The 21,978-nt window shown below is 51.1% G+C and overlaps 3 protein-coding genes across 6 annotated transcripts; all 3 read left to right on the top strand.

The window, feature by feature from the left end:
- Positions 1-1,691: 1,691 nt before the first annotated feature.
- On the top strand, positions 1,692-14,445 carry ALOX12 (arachidonate 12-lipoxygenase, 12S type). 2 transcript variants are annotated; one of them, XM_049860335.1, is made up of 14 exons: positions 1,692-1,926; positions 2,446-2,647; positions 3,805-3,886; positions 3,987-4,109; positions 4,221-4,324; positions 4,578-4,738; positions 5,594-5,737; positions 6,552-6,761; positions 10,227-10,313; positions 10,525-10,694; positions 11,184-11,305; positions 13,748-13,848; positions 13,972-14,142; positions 14,266-14,445. In XM_049860335.1, the coding sequence occupies exons 1-14, from the start codon at positions 1,792-1,794 to the stop codon at positions 14,443-14,445; spliced, it is 1,992 nt and encodes a 663-aa protein (XP_049716292.1). In that variant the 5' UTR covers positions 1,692-1,791. The 2 variants fall into 2 exon arrangements, with proteins under 2 accessions (XP_049716292.1, XP_049716293.1); XM_049860336.1 differs by lacking the exon at positions 13,972-14,142.
- Positions 14,446-17,009: 2,564 nt separating this feature from the next.
- On the top strand, positions 17,010-18,716 carry RNASEK (ribonuclease K). The gene is made up of 3 exons (XM_049860333.1): positions 17,010-17,220; positions 17,881-17,957; positions 18,378-18,716. Exons 1-3 carry the CDS (start codon positions 17,143-17,145, stop codon positions 18,517-18,519), a joined length of 297 nt encoding a protein of 98 aa, XP_049716290.1. The 5' UTR covers positions 17,010-17,142; the 3' UTR covers positions 18,520-18,716.
- An 82-nt stretch (positions 18,717-18,798) lies between these two features.
- C19H17orf49 (chromosome 19 C17orf49 homolog) lies at positions 18,799-21,718 on the top strand. 3 transcript variants are annotated; one of them, XM_049860331.1, is made up of 6 exons: positions 18,799-19,063; positions 19,255-19,349; positions 19,940-20,041; positions 20,696-20,886; positions 21,093-21,197; positions 21,451-21,718. In XM_049860331.1, the coding sequence occupies exons 1-6, from the start codon at positions 19,043-19,045 to the stop codon at positions 21,453-21,455; spliced, it is 519 nt and encodes a 172-aa protein (XP_049716288.1). In that variant the 5' UTR covers positions 18,799-19,042; the 3' UTR covers positions 21,456-21,718. The 3 variants fall into 3 exon arrangements, with proteins under 3 accessions (XP_049716288.1, XP_049716287.1, XP_049716289.1); XM_049860330.1 differs by having other exon boundaries at positions 21,447-21,718; XM_049860332.1 differs by lacking the exon at positions 19,940-20,041 and having other exon boundaries at positions 21,447-21,718.
- Positions 21,719-21,978: the final 260 nt, after the last annotated feature.

Here is a 21,978-nt window from a genome sequence, read left to right as displayed (position 1 = left end):
GAGAAGATTCAGGTAGAGACCAGTGCAGGAGGCTTCATCTAATGCCTGCAGGGGTGAGAAAGCCAGACCCTGAACCCACTGTCTGTTTACAACGTCCTTAACCAGCACCTGTCCCACTGCTACTCCCTGGTTTCCTGCCCCGAGATCCACGGGGGACCAGAAATAGCCTGAGCGGGGGTGGGGAGAGAGTGGGATAAGGACAAGAGGGAAGATGAAAGAAGTAGAGCCTCATGCCCAATAAAACTATTGACATATAATTTTTGTAGGAGAAAATGAAACTCTGGCAGGGAAGAAAGCACCAGGGCTAGTTAGCTGAGGCCAGAATGCAAATGAACCGGGAACATACCGAGGGAGAAAGGGCTGCATCCACCTGGAAAAGACAAAGTTCATCATCATAGCCCACTGTATGCTGGATTCCCTAAGTGACCCCACACTGCACCCTAACACCTGTACTGGTCCCTAACATTTTCTGCACTAACAATAGAACCAAAAAGAACAGACCCATTCCCATAGAGTCGATTCCGACTCATAGCGACCCTATAGGACAGAGTAGAACCTCCCCATAGAGCTTCTAAGGAGTGCTGGTAGATTCCAACCGCCAATCTTTTTGTTAGCAGCTGTAGCTCCTAACCACCAACTATAGCGGCTGGAGAAAATGAGGATTTCACTGCCCTGCCTTAGTTAGGCCTCTCAAGATATCTGGTCCATGGCGTTTAGGTCTACATGACATCCTAAAAACCAGATGCTGGTCTAGTGGACTCTGATTTCATGGTCATCCCATGTGTGCCAGAGCAGCACTGTGTCACATAAAGGTTTTCAGTGGCTGATTTTTGGGAAGTAGATCACCAGCCCTTTCTTCCAAGGCACCTCTGAGTGGTTGCTAACCACAAACGTTCCACTCAACCATTTGTGCCTCCCAGGGACTCCACCTCGGGTCCTAATGCCAGATGTTTGAAATGGGGCTGGTTGTGGGGAAGAAGAACAAGTCTTTGAGTTAGGAAGCCTGAAAAGGAGCCCTGCTGGTACAGTGGTTAGGTGCCCCCCTGCTAGCCCAGAGGTGAAACCCACGTTCAACAGTTCCTAGGGAGAAGGACGTGGCAGTCTGCTTCCTTAAAGATTACAGCTTTGGAAACCCTATGGCAGTTCTACTCTGTCCTATAGGATCATTATGAGTCAGAATCAACTTCACGGAAGCCGTGTTTGTTTGTGCAGCCTGGTCATTTACTGAGGGACTGTGCTCAAAGGCGGGACTGAAGGGCCTCGGCGGGTACCGGGTCCCAGTCTAGCAACAGAGCTGGCTTCCCCAGGTCCCAGCCCAGAAAAGCTGACTTTCCCCATTTTACCTAAGACTCACCCCATGCACACACGCTTTTCCTCCTAACCCCCAAATTGGCTGGAAACCTGACGAAGTTCCCTCATCCTTGCTCCCTCCAGCCCCGAGACTCCTCCCCCTAGACCTCCCAGGATAGAGAATGGGGTTGGGGAGGCCCCGCAGCACCCACTCTTTGGCCTTACCCTAGCCAGGTCCCCTTTATCTTCCTGCAGCTGCCTCCGAAGGGGAAGCGCAGCCCTTCCCTATAGCCCCGCTCCACCACGCACAGGTTCGGGCTAGTCTAGGGCGGGGACTTGGGAGCGCCTTCCAGTTGCGCGATGGGCGGGGACGCAGATCCATCTCTTTAAGGTCCAGAATTGCCCCGAGGTGCCTGGACACCGCAGGTGGTTCTGGGCGGTCCGGAGTGTGGAGTGTCACCCCGGACCGGGATCCCGCTCGCCTGTGCTGCTCCGAGCGCCATGGGCCGCTACCGCATCCGCGTGGCCACCGGAGCCTGGCTCTTCTCCGGGTCGCGCAACCGCGTGCAGCTGTGGCTGGTCGGGGCGCGCGGGGCGGCGGAGCTGGAGCTGCAGCTGCGGACGGCTCGGGGAGAGGTCAGAGGTGGAGCCGGGCCGGCCAGGCTGGGCTCGAGCTGGAGAGGGGGTTCAGGACGCGGGAGGCCGGGGACAAGACAAGATGACAGGTGCGGCTGGGTCGGCTGGGTCTTCCAGGGATTCCGGGCGCCGGCGCCAAAGGCTGGTCAGGGAAAGGGTCAGGATTCCTGGGTCACGCCCCTTCTCCATAACCCTGACTCCAACTCTTTCTCCAAGTGACCCCAGAGCCAGTGCAAATGTGCCATTAGTGGTCAGACGGGACGCGCCTCCGGAAAGCTGGGAGGGAGCTCAGTTAAGGGTTCCGATGTGAGTGACGATGCTTAAACATTGATTCGTGACACGTCCTCCCGGTGAAAGGGGGATCTAAGACCCACGGTGCAGGTTGTCCTGAGCAGAGAATGCGGCGAGGATGTCTTTGGAGGTCTGGCTAAACTGAGGTTCCACTAAGCAGCTGCTCCCCCAACAAAACGGCCTCTCCGCTGTCCCTGCTAGTAAGTCCCGCCGGTTCTGGCCCCGCAGGAGGAGGAGTTTGAGCACGACGTCCCCGACGACTTGGGGCCACTGCAGTTTGTGAAGCTGCGCAAGCACCACTCCCTGGTGGACGACGCGTGGTTCTGCGACCGCATCACCGTGCAGGGCCCCGGGGCCTGCGCCGAGGCCGCCTTCCCGTGCTATCGCTGGGTGCAGGGACGGGGCATCCTGAGCGTGCCCGAGGGCACCGGTGAGGGGGCAGGGTCGGGAAGGGAGTGCAGGTCCTGGAAAACTTCCGGAGGGGGCAGGGTGGGCTGAGGAGGGTCAGAGGGGTCTAGAGAAGGGGGAAGCAGAGGCAGATTAAGTGTGGAGAACCCAGCACGCTAGAGAGCAAACGGGGAAATAAAGTCCCGAATGTTTGCTACAAGAGGCGGCCAGTGACGCTGGGGCCAGGAAATAAGTGGTTTGGAGACTGCCTTCAAGAAGGTGAGGACAGGGAATCGGACTTGTAGCAATGACTGGAAACAGAAAAGCCAAAGTAAAAGTATAAAGATTATTTTTACTGACTCCAAGAGTTAGGGCAGTGACAGGTAAGGGTAACACATGGAATAAGAGGGAACAGGTGACCAGGAAGAAGGAGACAGCTAAGGGAGAGAAGCACTATGACTACGGAGAGCTGGTAGGGCTGGAAAACCATGGACGACAATTGGCGGAACAGGAGAGCACATTGGCAGAGGTGGGGATGAAGGAAGGTGGAAACTGTGGAATTTGTTACCGTGGGAAACAAGAGAGAGGAATAGAATTGAGGGCAAGTGGAGGTACGGATGGGAACATGATGTGTCTTTGAGGGACAAGTGAGCAAAGTACAGATGAGAACAGGAGCAGGTCACGAAATAGAGACTACCATGGTAAATCCAGGAAAGGTGAAACCAGGAAAAGAAAGACAGGTGAAGGTGTGGACAGGCGAGGCCAGGACATGTGAAATTAACCAAAGTGATTTTTTTTTAATATGTAATCAAAGACAGGTATAGGCATGTGAGTGGTTAAGATTTTATCACCTTAACTGAGGTGATTTATCCAATCAGAGATATTGATGAAATAACATCGGGTAAGGGAAAGCTGAGCTAAGGGACAAGAAAGGCAGTCAAACAGATTTTTGTCTAAATGCAAGGGCTGAGATAGGTGAAACATGAGTGCAAGGCTGTCAAAGATGGGGTTAACATGTCTGGGGATCAATCAAGGGAAACAAAAACAAAAAGCCATGCCAACTGCCGTTGAATCAATTCCAACTAGAGAAGCAAAGGGGGAGATAAAAGCAAGACATGACAGTAAACATGGGAAACAACAGCAGGGGATAGCACGAGACCAGACCAAGCAGCGTAGTGAATCCTCTTAACACCTCTCCAGCCCGCCTGGCAGGAGCCAACACCTTGGATGTGTTCCAGAAGTATCGAGAGAAAGAACTAGAAGAAAGACGGGAGATCTACCGGTGACCACCCACCCACAGGCCTCCCAACTGCCCCACCCCTCCTTGACCCTATGCCCATCACTGCCCCTACCCCTCCCTGAACCTTATCCCTAATTCCTAGCTGGGCCTCCTGGAAGGAAGGATTACCCCTGACAATAGCTGCAAACTGCAAGGACGATCTACCTCCAAATGTGAGATTCCACGAGGAGAAGAGACTGGACTTTGAATGGACACTGCATGCAGGGTAAGGAAAAGATCAGGGTGCAGTGAGGGCTGGGAGATCCAAGAATGGGGTGGTAAGTGGTGAGGGGCTGAGGGATCAGATTATGGATTCATGCCTGGATACCTGTCCTAGGGTTCTAGAGACCACCCTCAAGCGTGTTTATACCCTCCTGAGCTCCTGGAACCACCTGGAGAATTTCAATCAGATCTTCTGGGGCCAGAAGAGCATGCTGGCTGGTCAGTGATTCCCCAGGTTTCCATAACCCCGATGGCCCCTTTTGATGACCCATCCATCACATTCCATATTCCCCACCCCCTCCCCATAACTCCCTGCCAAATGAGAACTTATCATGCCTGGTCATCTCACAGAGGCCTCAAGGATGTAAAGATAGGGGGCTGAATAGGGGTGGTCACGCACCTGGATCCTTGAGGTAGAGTCTGGAGAAGAGAGATCTAGGCTGTGGTCAATATCCTCCTCCCCAACTCCCAGAAAAGGTTCACCAGTGCTGGCAGGACGATGAGCTTTTTGGCTACCAGTTCCTCAACGGCGCCAACCCCATGCTGTTGAGACGTTCCACATCTCTGCCCTCCCGGCTAGTGCTGCCCTCAGGGACAGAGGAGCTTCAGGCCCAGCTGGAGAAAGAACTCCAGGTACCTCCTCCCACCCTCTGTTTTTCTCTCCTTGGCAATGTGGCAAGGAGAACTGGTGAAGGGGAGAAACCAAAGATGAGTGTGGTGGAAGAGAGGCTGCAGGAACCCACTGCCCATGGTTCAGAGTCCTGCGCCTCTTGAAAAACCTAGAGATGATAAGTATGTAGAGAAAAACGTATGAGGAGCTCCCAGCACAAAGGCCATAGGATGGATCCCCAGGGCATGGATGGGGCCAGAGATATTAGTGAAGACAACATTCCAGGCTGGATATCAGTGCCTAGACACCAATGTCCATGGGCAGGGAGAAGGTGGGCGAGTATGCCATCAGGTGGGAAGAATCCGGAACTTTCCCGGAGAAGAGCTGGGTTTGGAAGAGGTGAACTGGACAAGAGGAGGATGAGCCTAGGCAGATGTGTGTGTGTGCATATGCATGTACGTGCTTTGTCTGGTGGCATTTAGGGGAACCTCCTCTGATTCTCTGACAGTTGGGGGGAGGTAAAAGCAAGGAGTAAAGGAGGATTTGCTGGGCTGGTGGGACCAAACACAGGTAGCAGGCAATGAACAGATGGGGAGATGATGGGGAAACGGGCCTGGCCATCTTGACAAAGGAAGAGCTTAGCCAACACCTCCCATGGTCCTAAATTCGTATCAGCTACCACACATCCCTGGGCAAGGCATCTCCCTTCACTAGACTTGTTTCTTCACTTTAAAATGAAAGAATTGGACCTAATGATATGGTTCTTCCAGTAGGATTCTGGTACTGATACAGGATGATAGCAAGAAGCTAGACTCAATACCTGTCAATGTCTTGCCCTTTGTCCTGTTCTACTCATGGATACTTTCCCCTTTCTCCAGAACGGTTCCCTGTTTGAGGCTGACTTTATCCTGCTGGACGGGATTCCAGCCAATGTGATCCGAGGAGAGCAGCAGTACCTAGCTGCTCCCCTTGTCATGCTGAAGATGGAACCCAATGGGAAGCTGCTACCCATGGTCATTCAGGTGAGCACCTGGGCATCCTCCTCCCAACACTGTTGGGACCATCATCCTCTGCCTCGTGGACCCAGACCCCTGGCTCTTGGCTCCCAAATCCCAACCTCACTCAGCAAAACCTATCCTCATATCCCTCTGTGTTTGCTTGCAGCCTGGTCTTCCTCGACTCACTCAACTGGAATTACTTGTTCAACAGTCTTTATAGCCTTTTGAGTCCTCATCCTGTAGCCCAATAGTTCTCAAACCTTAGTGTGCATCGCAATCACCTGAAGGGCTTGTTGAGACACAGGTTGCCAGACTCCGTTGCCAGACTCCATCCCCAGACTCACATGCAGTAGGTCTGGAATGGGGACTGAGAACTTGCATTTCTAACAAGTGCTAAAGTGCTGCTGACCCTGCTATTCATGCTTTGAGAATCACTACTCAATCTTTCAGAGGCCTCTGTCTCTGAATACCCATTCTCTCTGAATATCTTTTCTCCCTCTGTTCTCACCAACCAGCCAGCTGACAAGTTCTGTCAATCAACTCACATATCCAGCTTCTCCTCCCATTGCACCATTCTAATGCAGACCCCCATCACACTTCACCCAGACCACTGCTAGGTCCTCCTAACCAGTCCCTGCTTCCAGCCTCTCCTCCATCCAAGCTGGCCAACATGACACTCACACAGCCCCACAGCCAGTTAGAGGCAGCATGGAAGTGCCTTCGTTCCTCATGCTAGATTACAATAATCCTATCTTAGTCATCTGTTTCCTCCAGAATGTGAGCATAGTGTCATACATACAGTGGAAGTTCAATAAATGCTAAATTTCTCTTTCCCCAGCTCCAGCCTCCCAACTCTAGCTCCTCCACCCCACCACTGTTCCTGCCCTCAGATCCTCCACTTGCTTGGCTTCTGGCAAAGTCCTGGGTCCGAAATGCAGACTTCCAACTGCACCAGCTCCAATATCATTTGCTGAACACTCATCTGGTGGCTGAGGTCATCGCTGTTGCCACTATGAGGTGCCTCTCAGAACTGCACCCTCTCTTCAAGGTACAGGCTCAACCCTTCCAATCCCATCTGTCTCAGAGCCCAGAGAAGGGAAACAGCCTAATACCAAACGATAGAGCAACAACAAAAAATCTTTATAGCAATTTGCAAATGAAGAAGGGGTGAAGAGAAGGAAGACTGTATTAATATCTTGATCCTTGAATTTTTATTAAGTCAAGTCACTTAATGTTTCTTCAGGACGTATTATAAGGCAGGCACCTGGAATTCTCAGAAATCTGTTGTGTGCCATCAAGTTGATTCTGACTCACAGCGACCCTGTAAGACAGAGTAGAACTGCCCCATAGGGTTTTCTAGTCTGTAATCTTTATGGGAGCAGACTGCCACATCTTTCTCCCATGGAGCGACTGGTAGGTTTGAACAACTGTTTCATTTCACAGCTGAGCACTTAACCATTACACCACCAGGGCTCTTCTCAGAAATCTAAAAACCTAGAAATGGGCTTGGAGTATAGCTGGAATACAGCTAGTAAAACAAAAGCCTTATTCCTGCCTTAGGAGACTTACTATTTAGCTAGGAAGACAAACAGTCTCCGTAAGAACCAACCAGAGAACAAGATCTGGAAATAGAGTTGAAAAGTAATGGAGACAACCTAGCAACACTACAGTATTGACAGAGAAATATCAATATCAACCCAACTAAAGATTGTGCTAAATAGAAGCAGATCATAAAGCAAGGAGAGTAGCCCAGCAGAGCTACTCACATGTGCCTAAGACAGAGGTGGATAGAGACATGCATTAGCCTGGTGGTGCGGGGAATGAAAGAGAAAAAATCAAGGACTTGGGGATGGGGGACACAGCAGCTGCAGCAGGCCTGGGTGTACAACTGAAGTGAGAAAGATCAGGGCTTCTGCAACCTCCAGGAGCTAGGTGTGCTTCACCAGCCTATACTATAATTTTAAAAAACAGTAAGTCCAGTATCTATTGTCAAGCAAAAGGCCACACATTAAGACTTCTGATAGTTTAAAAAATGTTTTCAAGTTTTTCAACCAGGGCAACTGACAGAAACGGTAACAGAAGTAGCCAGTTTGGGCTCAAAGATGAGGTGCTCAGTTTTAGATACATGGAGTTTGAAGTGTTGGCAAGATGTCAAGTGAGTACTTGACAGGCATAATAACTGAATGTGTTTCTGCTGGGGCTTCCACCTCCATCCCCAAACCTGGCCAAGAGTAGATGTGGCCTCTTTGGGTTCTGGGATAACACAGACAAGATGGACACCAGTCTGATGAATAGTCTTGGGTTTATTGAGCTCACGATGTCTCCTGCAACACCCCCTTCTGCCCTGAATAGGTTAAGCCACTCTTCACATCTAAAACTCCCCTTGCTAGTTCAGCCTCTCCCCATCTGTCTCCATGGCAAACAGCCGAGGTGTATCAGGACCACAGGAGGGCTAAGGCTACACATGTCATCCGGTTACCTGTGCAGGCTCTGGATTCTGACTGTTGGGGTCTGAATCCTGGATCACTACTTACCAGATGCGTGCTTCGGTGTCTTCACTCTAAATGGGGATAATGGGATCTCTATCATGGATTGCTAAAGGATTAAAGGACAGAAACAAATGATGTGACACAGACTAAATGCTATAAAAAACATTAGTTCTTGCAAGGATGAGAAGTTGTTTGTCATCAGGTATCTTCTCTCCTCATGTGGACTCTGGGCTTTCTAGGACCGTCAGCATTTTTCCATGAACTTTCTCAAAAGTTTCAGACCAAGGTGGGCTGCTTTAATCTGGGCACCAGGGGTATCGCTTGAGTCCTTCCCTGTGTCCAGGATCAACAAACCAGATGCTGTTGTTAGGTGCCGTCAAGTAGGTTCCGACTTACAGCGACCCCATGTATGACAGAACAAAACGTTGCCTGGTCCTGTGCCACTCTCACAATAGTAGGTATGTTTGAGCCCATTGCTGCAGCAGCCACTGTGTCAATCCATCTTGTCCAGGTCTTCCTCTTTTTCGCTCATCCTCCACTTTGCCAAGCATGATGTTCTTCTCTAGAGATTGGTTCCTCATGAGAGTGACACTTTGTCTCACTATCATCGCTTCTAAAAAGTATCCTTGGCTATATTTCTTCCAAGATTTGTTCATTCTTCTGGCAGTCCATGGTTATAGTCAACATTCTTCGCCAACACCATAATCCAAATGCATAAATTCTTCTTTCCTCTTCCTTATTCATTGTCCAGCTTTTGTGTACATATGAGGCGACTAAAAATACCATGGCTTGGATCATGTGCACCTTAGTCCTCAAAGTGACGTCATTGCTTTTCAATACTTTAAAGAAGCCTTTTGCAGCACATTTGCCCAATGCAATGCATCATTTGATTTCTTGACTGCTGCTTCCATGGGTGTTGATTGTGGATCCAAATAAAAGATTGACAGCTTCAATCTTTTCTCCATTTATCATGATGTTTGCTTATTGGTCTACTTGTGAGGATTTCTGTTTTCTTTATGTTGATGTGTAATCCACACCAAAGGCTGTACTCTTTGATCTTCATCAGTAAGTGCTTCAAAGTCCTCTTCGCTTTCAGCAAGCAAGATTGTATTGTCTGAATATCATAGGTTGTTAATGAGTCTTCCTCCAATTCTGATGCCAAGTTCTTCTTCATATAGTCCAGCTTCAGGTTATCTGCTCAGCATATAGATTGAGTAAGTCAGATAAATAACAAAATTGCGTGAATCCTGTACACCAACTGGGGGAATACGAAGACAAAATAGTCTAAGACAAAGGAGATAAATGTGAGGACCAAGTGACTTTTTTTACTAGCTAAGGAAAAGCAAGGGCCTAAGGGTGCCTAATTAGCGCTGTGGCAGGCTGATGACACTCCTCTGTGGAAGCAGGTAGCTCGATATGGGTCCTCTAATTCTGACTGAAGATACCCTATCTATTCCTCCCCCAAAAAACTAAAAACACCAAGGGTAAAACAACCAGAGGTCTGCTTTGAAAATGAGCAGAGAGGCTAGTTTAAGCCAGGAGGATGTGACCGATTGAGGAAGTAGCAAAAAACATCAAAAGAGGCTGATTCTTAACAGACACCCATACTCAAGGTGGAAATAACAAAGATAATGACGACAAATACTACTTGAGGACTTCTGTGCTAACACTCTTCATACTCACTCACCTAAGCATCACTCTGGCCCCCTGAGGTAAGAGGTAAATTTCCCTTTGACATAAGACGAGGTCACTGATTAGTGGGTTTATAATCTTGGCCAAGTTTCAAAGAGAGTGGTGAACCACAGACTCAAACCCTGGTCAGTCTGGCTCCAGAGCCCGACTCACAGGGGAGTCAAAGAGCATGAAGGTGAGTGATCAGGGAAGCAGGAGACCAGTCTGTCCAGGTAGCCGCAGGGAGGAAGGTATCTACAGGAGAGAAGGCCACCACCTGGGCCTCACTCCCTACAAGGAAGGGTCCAACCATGGCCTCCATTAACCACCCCCTCAACTCCCCTCCACCCCAGCTCCTGGCCCCCCACACCCGATACACTATGGAAATCAACACCCGGGCCCGGACCCAGCTCATCTCAGAAGGGGGTATATTTGATAAGGTAGGTAAGGAGGGAATGGGCTGGGGACACCTAATCATCCATCTATGACCTCCTGCTACCACCGGGGTCCCACTCCAATGATGTATGAATGCCCTGCGCCTTTTATACCCTTGACTTTAAATCTGAAAACCCAATAGCTGAACCCCTTATAATATTCCACGATTCTGAGACCTGCTCTGTCCCTCAAGACCTCTCAACTTTCTCGCCCCAGGCTGTGAGCACAGGAGGAGGGGGCCATGTGGCCTTGCTCCGTCGAGCAGGGGCCCAGCTGACCTACTGCTCCCTCTGTGTTCCTGACGACCTGGCTAACCGGGGCCTGCTGGGACTCCCCTGTGCTCTCTACGCCCATGATGCTTTACGGCTCTGGGAGATCACTGCCCGGTGGGTGAGACCAGGAGCTGAAAAATGGAGGGGGGTGAGTGGGGACAGACTCTGGCTTGAGGTCTGCATGAGGCAAAAGGAAAAAAAAAGAAGGAAAAAGGTCTAACCAGGAGCAGCAGAAAGATAAAGCCTGGAGAGGGATGAAGAAGAGTGAGGAGACAGAGACCAGGGTCCTGAAAAGGAAGAGACTGGCATGGAGCAGACAGCCCAGGTGGGGAACGCTGTGGGTGGGGAGACTCTGGGATCTGGAGGAATCAAGGTCTTTGTTAGAAGACACGTGTAGGAAATTCCAGGGACTAATAACCCACTTCCCTGTCCCCTCTACAGCAGTGAGTAGCAAGAGCTAGGGAAAGCAAGCTCTTGCCGAAAGGCAAGTCTGGGAAGATCTGTTCCATGATGTGTGAGGGGTCGCTGGGCAGAGGCCACAGAAAAGGGGAGTAGAGGTCAGAGCCTCCTACTCTCAAAGAGCTCACCTTCCTCCCCTGGCAGGTACGTGGAGAGGATCGTCCACCTCTTCTACCAAAGGGATGATATCGTGAGAGGGGACCCTGAGCTACAGGCCTGGTGTTGGGAGATCACTGAGGTGGGGCTGTGCCAGGCCCAGGACCGAGGTACGATCCCTCCCCAGAGACAGGAGCTCCTCTCAGCCCTGCCCTTCTAGGGACAAGATGCCAACCCCTCAGCACGCCCCCCTCCCTCCACACACCAAAGCCTCTGAATCCCATTCACACCCAAGAAATACATTGTTCCAGCTGAGGACAATTCTAGATACCTAAGAATTGTCCTCCCAGACACCCTGGCTGTCAACCCCTACTTCCATTCCCCAGCCACAGTCATAGACGCCACTAACCTGTCATAGTGTGGCCCAAGCAGGCCAGAACCACAGCCAATGAAAGGTTTCTGTCTGGCCCCTGTTAGATCTCTTCATGGTTTCCTACCTCCCTACCTAAGGATATAAATGGGGAGAAGTTCCTACTGAAGTCCATAATGTCCCACTCTGGCCTTCCCTCCCTCCTCCTCCTCCTGCTTGCTACTGTCCTGCACACACAGGTAGCCCACACTTACCACAGTACAAGGTCATTTCTAGATGCAAATGCAATACTGTTCATGCTTTGGTTGAAACCTCAACTCAGCACCTAGACCCCAGGGCTCACATTTCTTCGGTCAGTCTACCCCCATCACTATGATGCAATCACTATCTTTATTCCCTCCCCCATTTTAATCTGTGAGGAAGAAGTAGCCTCTCTTGAGCTCATCCCTGGCTCTTTCTCCTCTAGCACACATGAGCTAGCCTGGAGCGCTTTGAATCATCCCTCAGCCCCTGCCCCTTTGTATTTCTGACCAACACCTTGAATTCCATCCTCTGCCTCTGCCGGACCAAAACCAAAACCAAACCCACTGCCATCGAGTGGATTCTGACTCATAGCAACCCTACAAGGCAGGGCAGAACTGCCACATAGGGTTTCCAAGGAGCAGCTGGTGGATTTCAACTGCCAACCTTTTGGTTAGCAGTTGAGCTCTTAACCACTGCACCACCAGGGCTCCACGGCAAGCATTTCCAGGGCAGCTATTATGGCCAGGCCCTGCGGATGGCGGATCAATAAACCAACGTCCATGCCCTGGGGGATCTGGGTTGCACTCCCACTTCCTACCATCCCAGGACCAAACTTTCTCTAACACTTCTCAGGACTATCCATCAGGCACCACAGGCCCCAAAGGATCCTATTTCCTTCCCTTGGCCATCTTTTCCCGTAAACAATGTCTACATTTGGAAATTTAAAACAAACATTCTCGTGTTCATTTTGACCTCCACTAATTGTCTCTCACTATCCTCTCCCCCTTACTCTCCCTCAGTTGTCATAGTTCACCTTTGCCTCATTTTCCCAATGCGCTTCTTAGAGGAAGTGTGCTAAAATCAAAAGCAGCATGGGATTTGCAGTCAGGAACTCAAGCTCAAGATCAGCCTCTGCCTTTTCCCAACTATGCAATCCTGACAAGCAGTTTAATCTCTCTGGCCTTTAATTTTCTTAGCTACAAAAGAGGAATAACTGTATTTGTTCAACCTAACTGACAAGATTATTGGGTCTCTGAGCCCCACCTTCACTGTAAAATGAGTGGCCTGGGATAACCGTCTGGGAAGCCCCTTCTAGCTGCGACACTAGAAACCCATGACTTTTCTTATTCCCGCCTTATAACTCAGACATTTATAATCTCCTCTCTGGGAATAGGAGAAAGCATCCCTAAATTCTTAATCACTTTTGGGGGCAGGGGACATCTGATTACTCAGACCTTTTCGTTCCCAAATTCTCTCATGATAACAGTAATTTTATTGAGCACTTATTACATGCCAGGTAATCAATACATTATCTCATTTATCAGGTCATTGTTGGGTGCCATCAAGTCACTATCCAGTCAATTCTGACTCATAGTAACCCCATGTGACAGGGTAGAACTGCCCCACAGGGTTTTCTTAGAGGTAATCTTTACAAAAGCAAATCACCAGGTCTTTCTGCCCTGAAGCCGCTGGGTGGGTTTGAACAGCCAACCTTTCAGTTAGCAGCCGAGCACTTGTTTGTGCCACCAGTACTGCTCACTTACGAGGTAGGATTGTCCAGATTTTACAGGTGAAGAAATTGAGGTTCAGAGAGATTATATAATCAAGCTAAGGTAACCCGAGCAATACGTCCTTGAGTGGCACAAATGGTTCGCACTCAGCTACTTACCAAAAGGTTGGCAGTTCAAATCCACCCGGCGGCACCACCGAAGAAATGCCCATCGATCTACTTCTGTAAGATCACAGCCATTTAAAACACCATGAAGTGCAATTCTACTCTGAAATACGTGGGGCTGCCATGAATTGGAATTAACTTGATGGCACTGAGTTTTTAAGCCAAGTTATAAAGCTTGAGCTAGGACCGAAATCCATATCCGATACAAATATATTTGAATAAATGAACATACACCCATCAATGTTAAAATACGGCCATCCCAAGACATCAGCCTTTCTTTGCTTTTGTGCTGGAGCCTCTAAATCCTATTCCTTTCCTCCCCAGGTTTCCCTGTTTCCTTCCAGTCCCGGGCTCAACTCTGCCATTTCCTTACCATGTGTGTCTTCACCTGCACTGCCCAGCATTCAGCCATCAACCAAGGCCAGGTAGGGACAGCCAAAAGCCCAGGTCCCTGAGGGGAATGTCTGGACCTTGGGATGCCCAAGGGAGAGGGGTAAGGGTTAGGAGCTAAGTCCCAGGGTTCCGAGGGTTACGGTTTCTTCCCCCAGCTTGATTGGTATGCCTGGGTCCCTAATGCCCCATGCACAATGCGGATGCCCCCACCCACCACCAAGGAAGACATAACAATGGCCACAGTGATGGGGTCACTACCTGATGTCCGGCAAGCCTGTCTTCAAATGACCATCACATGGCATCTGGGTCGGCGGCAGCCAGACATGGTGAGAGGGAACTCTGGGTAGGGGGAAATGTTGGAAGGGAACCATTAGAGCAAGGTGAGGAGCTGGGCTCTAAGGACACCTGTCTTGGGACTGGGAGCTGACTGATCCTTTGTTCTGTCTCAGGTACCTCTGGGGCATCACAAAGAAAAATATTTCTCAAGCCCCGAAGCGAAGGCTGTGCTAAACCAATTCCAAACAGATTTGGAAAACCTGGAAAAGGAGATTATAGCCCGGAATGAGCAACTTGACCTGCCCTATGAATACCTGAAGCCCAGCCGCATAGAGAACAGTGTCACTATCTGAGCCCTTAAGCTGCCCCCGCCTGGAAGACTTCAGACCAGCTCCAGAACTGGTATTTCCATCTTGAGTTTCATGCTCCCCTGAATTTCTGCTGCTAAGGCTCTACTTCCTTCCCCAATTGAACCACCTACATCAGTATCCCACTAGTCCAGGGTACAGCAGACTTTTTCTCTGAAGAGCCAAATAATAAATACTTTAGGCCTTGTGAGCCACACAGTCTCTGTCACGACTACTCAACCCTGTCATTGTAGCAAGAAAGCAGCCACAGACGGAACGTAAAAGAATGGACATGACTGTACTCCAATAAAATTTTATTTATGGATGCCGAAATCTGAGTTTTGTATATCACAAAATATTATTGTTCCTTTTTTTCCCCCGACCATCTGAAAAATGCGAAAGCCGTCCTTAGCTTGAGGGCCGTGCACAGGCTAGATCTGGCCCTCATAGCTGTACCCTGCATTAGCATGAGGCACTGACCCTACCTCTAAATCATCCCAGATCATCTGAGTTGGGGGAGGGGGCCTTTCTGGAGAAATCACTTACCTCAGCGAATTCTCCATTCCCAGGAACCAAACTTCATGCTTGGCACCTAACCTACAGAATCCTGACTCTGTTCCTTGACAACCTGCTCTCCACCCCTATTCCTCCTATTCACATATGTACCCCAAAAGCCCCTAAATAAGAATGGCGCTCCTAGAAACAACCTGAAGGTCCATCAACAGACAAATGGATAAAAAAGAAAATGTGGTAGCTATATACATATGATAGAATATCACTCAGTCATAAAGAGAAATGAAGTCCTGATACATGGTATAATGTGGACAAACCTTGAGAACGTTATGCTGAGTGAAGTCAATCACGAAAGGACAAACGTTGTATGATCTCACTCATATGAGATAGCTAGAATAGGCAAATGTGTAGAGACCAAAGTTTATTAGTGGTTACCAGGGGTGAGAGAGAGGGAGAAGGAATCATTCTTTAGGAAGCACTGAGTTTATGATAACAAAAATTTGGCAACAGATATTAGTGATAGTTACACAACATTCATGTACCTAATATGACTAAATATGTGCAAAATGTTAAATTAGCAAATCTTTTGTTATACATATTTTTACAATGATGAAAAAAAATCGTAGGGCAGAATAAAAATGTTCACCCCAAATAGGCTTCCCTCCCCAGATAGGCAGTCCCAAAGAAAAGAAGTAGGAAAGTCATGTTTTACAGCCACTTAATCTCCTTGAGTTTCCCAGGTTCCAAGTTCTCTGGCGCCAACTCCTTTAAGTATAACCTGAACGAGATAAGTAAAAAATACCACAAAGTGATGCTAACCACTGACAGTGTTACTCCGGTTCTGGAACCTCTAGCTCAAAATGACCCTCTCAATCATGCCCTCACTAGCTCACTGCAAAATTCTGTCCTCAAAACCCCTCTGTTTCCCTGAGTGGTTATTACAAACCTGTCTTTCACTAGTTAAGAAGACAAACTTTTTTTTTTGAAGGGGTGAACTATTCATGTATTTTTTTTTTTTAATTCTTACACCCTACTTTATTCAAAGGATCTATAATCAGTTTCCTAAGTTTACAGTAAGGAAGCAAAGTGACTTTTTGTGCACTTATTCATCTCTCCAGGAGTCCCTGGGTGGCGCAAACGTTTAAGCTAGCAGCTACTAGCCAAAAGGTTGGCAGTTCAAGCCCGCCCAGAGGTGCCTCAGGGGAAAGGTCTGGTGATCTGCTTCCAAAAACCCTACGGATCACAGTTTTACTCTGCAACACATGAGGTCGCCGTGAGTCAGAACTGACTGGATGATATCCGGAAAAAGTTTCACTTCTTCAGTACATTTAGCAGGGATGCTTGCCTTCACAATTTTTTCATCCACTCTTTCAAAAGCCCCTGGACTCTTCCTAGCTCCCATATTTTTTCTAGATTTGGCATCCAGTATTCCAAGTGTGGGTAACAAAATCTTACTCAAGAGAAACATTTCCAGTGTCTTTCCTGACAACCCTCAGCAATTTAAAGCGTTCTGGCCACCACAGCACGCTGGGCTTCTGGAAGGGGTTCCAGTCTCCTTTTACTGTGTCAAAATATCTATAAAAAAGGGGAGGGCGAATAACGAGAAGGCACAGGCGCTCCGTCTCCCGGTGTAAATCTCTGTATCTCACTTACCATTGCCCCATCACAGGATACCACCCCAAACTAAAGCATCTGAGCGAAAAATCAGACGGCTCTACTCCGCCACCCCCAAGAGCCCAGGTCACCAGTAGCTCGCGACAGCCAGACTCTTTCCGAGGCCCGGTTACGGCTGTTCCTCGTCACGTGACCAGGCAAGCCTAGCCACGTGACGCGTCGGCTCCTTCCATTCTATCTGCATAGAGGAGAACTCTAGAGGCTGGAGGCCCTCGCTCCTCCGATAGTCACGCCCAGCAACACAGGCCAAAAAAGTCCTCCAGGAGATCTTCTGTTATTTCACACACAGACTCCTCAGGCCAAAGTCCGCGGGAACCCCAAGGCCCCCGGCGTTCTCCGCCCGCCTCCCCCCCGGAACGGTGGTTGGGTCCGGAGGCCACGCCCCTTGGCTGCCCTTCGACCACTCGGTCCTTCGCGGCGCGAGCCCCCGAGTCGAGCTCGCTCCGCGCGTCGGAGGCTTTCTCTCCCTGCCTTTCTCCTCGGCCGACATCTAGCCGGTCCTCGGCTCCCTTCTCCATGGCGTCTCTCCTGTGCTGTGGGCCCAAGCTGGCCGCCTGCGGCATTGTCCTCAGCGCCTGGGGCGTGATCATGTTGGTGAGGGGACTGCGGGGCAGGAACCAGAGAGGGCCTGAGAGGCTCCGGGGTTGGAGGGCTGGACGGCTGGCGACGACTACGGGGTTTAGAAAACAGGGCCAGACTGGAAGAGCTGCTCGATTAACTGGCCTCTAGAGAAAGAGGCGAACTGAGATTGAGAAATGGGGACCCGTAGCGGAGGGAGGAAGCGGGGATGCTGGAACCTGGAATGGGAGCCGGGACTAGTAAATTTGGGGACGCCTCAAAGTGAGAGAAAAGAGAGCTAGACTCAGGAGAGATGCTTGAGCTACATGGAGGGAGCCGAGATGGACAGCTGGGGCCTATGTGCCCCCACTCCAGGAGGATATAATCAGATGAAGAAGGGCCTTCCGCCCTGTCTCGTGACAATGACGCCCCCGAGGAGGAAGGTTATCTGAGTTCTGGGAAAGAGAGGTTGCTCACTACTCCTGCACTTAGGCAGCCACTCATCTCAATGTCACCGCCTTACACCCTCTTCAGGGTGCCCGAGTCTGAATCCAGCAACCACCACCCCTAATCTAGCTTGTTCTGGTTATTCCCACGCCCAGGTGTTGTGGCAACATCAGGAGTGGGAGGGGCTTAGGGGGTGACCTGGAGGTCAGGTGCCTGAGTTCAACAGCCAACCCATTCATTTCTCTCCAGATAATGCTCGGAATCTTTTTCAACGTCCACTCCGCGGTCCTTATTGAGGACGTTCCCTTCACGGAGAAAGATTTTGAGTAAGTAGTCGGGAAAGGAAGGCGGGCCAGTGGGAGGTGGCTGAGCCTGTGGTCAGAATTATGAGCGGGGGAATTGAGGGGAAGCTGGGTGCTTCGGGACCCCCGAGGCTACTGGGATTGGTCTTGGGAGGCAGACCTCAGAGGCATTCCTGAACCCAGCTGATTAGTTGTGGCCTCTTCAGGTATTTCACCTGACTTCGCTGTGCCTCAGTCCACTTCTGCGAGATGGGTGCTATAATAGAGCTCGCCCCGTAATAACAGAGCTCGGCCCATGATAATAGAGCTCGCCCCATAGTGTTGTGGAAAACGAGTAAGACCCGTTAACGCACTTAGAACGATACCTGCCACCTAGTAAATGCTCAGTTAATGGTGGCTGCTGTGAATACCTCTGACACTTACCTGCCTCATCCCCGCCCCTAGGAATGGCCCCCAGAACATATACAACCTTTACGAGCAAGTCAGCTACAACTGCTTCATCGCCGCCGGCCTTTACCTCCTCCTCGGAGGCTTCTCCTTCTGCCAAGTTCGGCTCAATAAGCGCAAGGAATACATGGTGCGCTAGGGCACAGTCCCGTTCCTCGGTGCAGCCCCCTCCTCTATTTAAAGACTGCCTGCGCTCGGCGCCCCCACGCATCTGGCGCCCCCTGCAGGACTGGGTTCCCCTGGAGAGGGACCCAATCCCTTGTTCTTCACTCTCTGGCGCCCGGCCCCTTCGCCTCGTCCCATACCACAATAAAGAGAAAAAAACTGCTCTCTTAAGCCTTGTGTCCTTGCTTGTGCGAGGGGGCGGGCACGGGACTAAGGTCGGAGGTTGGCCTCTAAGTGGGGGGTCTGGACCCCTGAGCGGAAATAGAAGGAGGACCCGGAAGTGGGGCGTGTCTTCCACCTCCTCTTCCCTAGGGGCGCGGAGGCGGCCTAAGTGACTGCGGTTGTTGAGGCGGCCCGCGAGTTCGGGCCAATCAGCGGCGGGCTGGGGCGGGACTTCCTGCGCGGGGACCGGAGCGGTGCGGTCGCCGGGCTCTCCGTTGTCCCGGCTCGCGTGGCAGCGGCGGCAGCAGCGTCTCCGTGAGGAGGCGCGCGGGGCCATGACGTCAGCGTCCACCAAGGTTCGGCCTCCCTTGCGACAGCGCTCTCTGGCGGCCGAGGAAGGGCGGGCCCCCCACTTGGCTGCCGACTTACCCGCCCGGGGCGGGGTGCCGGGGCGGGCGGGAGCCGAGCCTGGGGTGGGGCTAGGGGCTTCGGGCGGGACGGCGCGCAGGGTGTGCGCCGGCTCCCGGTAATGCTGCCCCGCCCCCAGGTCGGAGAGATCTTCTCCGCGGCGGGCGCCGCCTTCACGAAACTCGGGGAGCTGACGATGCAGCTGCATCCCGTGGCCGACTCTTCTCCCGCGGGGTATGTGAGCCCGGGCTGGGACGTGGACACCGAGTGAGGACGCTTGGAGTCGGTCACAGACACGGACACACTCTAGGGCAGGGGCAGATGTTAGTTTCCCTTTGTGTCTGGCACAGCAAGGAGTAGGTGTTAATAAACGATGGTTGAGTGAATGAATGACAGATGAAAACACAGACTAAGGCCCATCACCGCGAGTCGCATTTCACAGCTATACCCGGCTGGGTACCAGGAGATCACAGACCACCGCCCCCCCCCAAATCACGTGGAATTCCTCAGACTGCGGCAGACTCTGTTCGAGGGTTCTATCTCTTACTCTACTTGTTGAACGGGTTTCGTTGGGCTTTGCACAGCAGCAGATTGATGCGGGAGAGAGGTGTTCTAAGGTGGTTTGGGATATTGTGGCGTGCGAAGGACCTCGGGGTTCCCACAGGACCTTAAGAGCTTTTTATAAAGGACCTCTTTAGGATGTATGGGAGGGACCCCTGAGATGGGGGTGGAGAAGGCTGTTTGGCTGGGGACTGCATAGCTGTGGGCTGGCTCCACACCCCTCCTCCTCCCACTTTTGCTATCCCCCCTCTCCCTTCTGACAGTGCGAAGTGGACGGAGACGGAAATAGAGATGCTGAGGGCTGCTGTGAAGCGATTTGGGGACGATCTTAATCACATCAGCTGTGTCATCAAGGAACGGACAGTGTGAGGGAGGGTGGCTGGCAGAGAAAGGGGGGTGGGCAGCTTTCTTTCTCCAAACCCATTGTTCCATCCTTCTCAGAACTCCCTCCCAGTTCAACACCTTTTCTACTTTGTTGCTAATTGTGTTAGCGTCCCCTTGAGGACTGAAAGGACACAAAAATTGGCACAGTTGGTCAGACGTTCCTACAATACTGGAGCAATCAGGGCCTTCCAAGAACTTGATTTTAGGTTGCCTGAGATACCCACCTATTGAATTTGTTAACACGAGTTCCCTGGTTATTTATTTATGTAGATCTTTTGCGACTGCTACGGTGTGTCCGGGAACACTGTGATTCTGAACTAGTTGACCAAGATCCACTAATAATTTTCAATCTACCTGTAGATCACCAAGCCTTACCCAGCAGCCTTCCACATCCATACTTCTCTCCCAGAAGAGAATTAGGTGATAGACCTTGCCCAGTTCAGGGACTTCACTCTTCACACTCCATCTGCCCTGAGTTCAAAGCGTCAGGAAAATTAGAACCCTACCAAAGATTGGGGCCCTGACCTAGATTCTTAGGAAGAGGATCCCCGGAATTCTTTCAGAGGGACCCATTACCCCATCCCCTCCTCCCTTTCTTCCTTCAGCCTCTCTGATGACGCCTTCCTCTCTCTTAGGGCTCAGATAAAGGCCACCGTCAAACGCAAGGTATATGAAGACTCTGGCATCCCCCTTCGTGCTGAATCACCCAAGAAAGGGCCCAAGAAGGTGGCATCTGGTGTTTTGTCGCCTCCTCCAGCAGCCCCTCCACCCAGCAGCTCCATTGTCCCTGAGGCCGGGGGTCCCCCCATAAAGAAGCAGAAGGCTGGTGAGGGCTGTGGAGTTACTGCCTAGGGGTTAAAGATCCCAGCTGAGGTTCAGTGAGAGAATTGGGCCTGGGTCAGAGAAGGACAAACCTCTCTTCCTCTCCCTGTGGAGGTTCCCAGACAGGGACTTGGGGTGGGGGGCATGAAGCCTTGGGAAGCTGGAGGGCAGCCAGGGGAAGCTAGAACCTAGCTTATGCCCCCCTCCCAGATGTGACACTCAGTGCTCTGAACGACTCGGACGCCAACAGTGACCTAGTGGATATTGAAGGGCTAGGAGAAACCCCTCCAGCCAAGAAACTCAACTTCGACCAGGGTAGGAGTCCTCCTCCCCCTATACTAGCTGAAGGGGGGGGTGGGGGGGGAGTGCTCACCTCGCTGGTAGGGGCGGGTCTCAGCCAGAGCCCCCTCCTTTGTACAGGGGCTTTGGAAAGGAAGGTGTTCTCTTATACACCATGCAGGGGATTGGGTCAGTCAGGAGTGGGGTGCTTTGGCGAGGTGGGAGTTTTCCTGGAAGTGTATTTGGGGCTCGCTCCATCTCTGCCCATTTGACTCCCTGTTCCAGACAGCCTGACCCTGGATTCTGGCCTTCTCATGACTTCTGCTGACCCTCCTCTACTCTCCCACTGAGCTTTCTGCCTCTGACCCCTCTCACTGTTCGCCCTGGACCTGCGGATCGTCTGGGACTCAAACGGAGGCCTGCCTGAGAGAAGGTCAAAAGGCTGCTGGGGCTGGGAAGGTCCACCTTGCTGTCCCTGTCTAGGCAGCCATCTACCCCAACCCCTTTGACTTCCACCTGATGGACATTTTTATACAGAAAACAATAAAGACTTCCCTCTCAGCTTGGTGCCTTTGGCTTGACATTATTGGAGTACAAGGGATGGTTCCACCTCCTCTCCTTAGCCTTCGGGAGCTCAGCCCCTCCTGGGTAGCGCTTGCCACCCTGCCTGCAGCAGCACAGCCAATATTGGTAGACTCTTCTCCCGGTGCCAATATTTCTGTGCTGCTAGAGCCAGGGGAGCTGGGTGTGGGCAACAAAGGCTCCACTTCAGGCTCTCTGGAGGCAGAACTTCTCCCAGGGTCTCTGGCAGTCACAT

This window comes from Elephas maximus, chromosome 19, assembly GCF_024166365.1.
Source record: "Elephas maximus indicus isolate mEleMax1 chromosome 19, mEleMax1 primary haplotype, whole genome shotgun sequence".
Lineage (NCBI taxonomy): Eukaryota > Metazoa > Chordata > Mammalia > Proboscidea > Elephantidae > Elephas > Elephas maximus.
Note: the sequence above shows the minus strand (reverse complement) of the source record. Positions and strands in the feature narration are given on the sequence as shown.

Bases quoted from the DNA above. Each gene is read 5' to 3' on its own strand.
- ALOX12 (XM_049860335.1), top strand. From the start codon at position 1,792: ATGGGCCGCTACCGCATCCGCGTGGCCACCGGAGCCTGGCTCTTCTCC. The intron at 2,648-3,804 runs GTGAGGGGGCAG...ACACCTCTCCAG, and splicing joins GAGCGTGCCCGAGGGCACCG to CCCGCCTGGCAGGAGCCAAC. The intron at 13,849-13,971 runs GTAGGGACAGCC...TTCTTCCCCCAG, and splicing joins CAGCCATCAACCAAGGCCAG to CTTGATTGGTATGCCTGGGT.
- RNASEK (XM_049860333.1), top strand. From the start codon at position 17,143: ATGGCGTCTCTCCTGTGCTGTGGGCCCAAGCTGGCCGCCTGCGGCATT. The intron at 17,221-17,880 runs GTGAGGGGACTG...ATTTCTCTCCAG, and splicing joins CCTGGGGCGTGATCATGTTG to ATAATGCTCGGAATCTTTTT. The intron at 17,958-18,377 runs GTAAGTAGTCGG...CCCCGCCCCTAG, and splicing joins TTCACGGAGAAAGATTTTGA to GAATGGCCCCCAGAACATAT.
- C19H17orf49 (XM_049860330.1), top strand. From the start codon at position 19,043: ATGACGTCAGCGTCCACCAAG. The intron at 19,064-19,254 runs GTTCGGCCTCCC...CCCCGCCCCCAG, and splicing joins TGACGTCAGCGTCCACCAAG to GTCGGAGAGATCTTCTCCGC. The intron at 20,887-21,092 runs GTGAGGGCTGTG...CCCCCCTCCCAG, and splicing joins CATAAAGAAGCAGAAGGCTG to ATGTGACACTCAGTGCTCTG.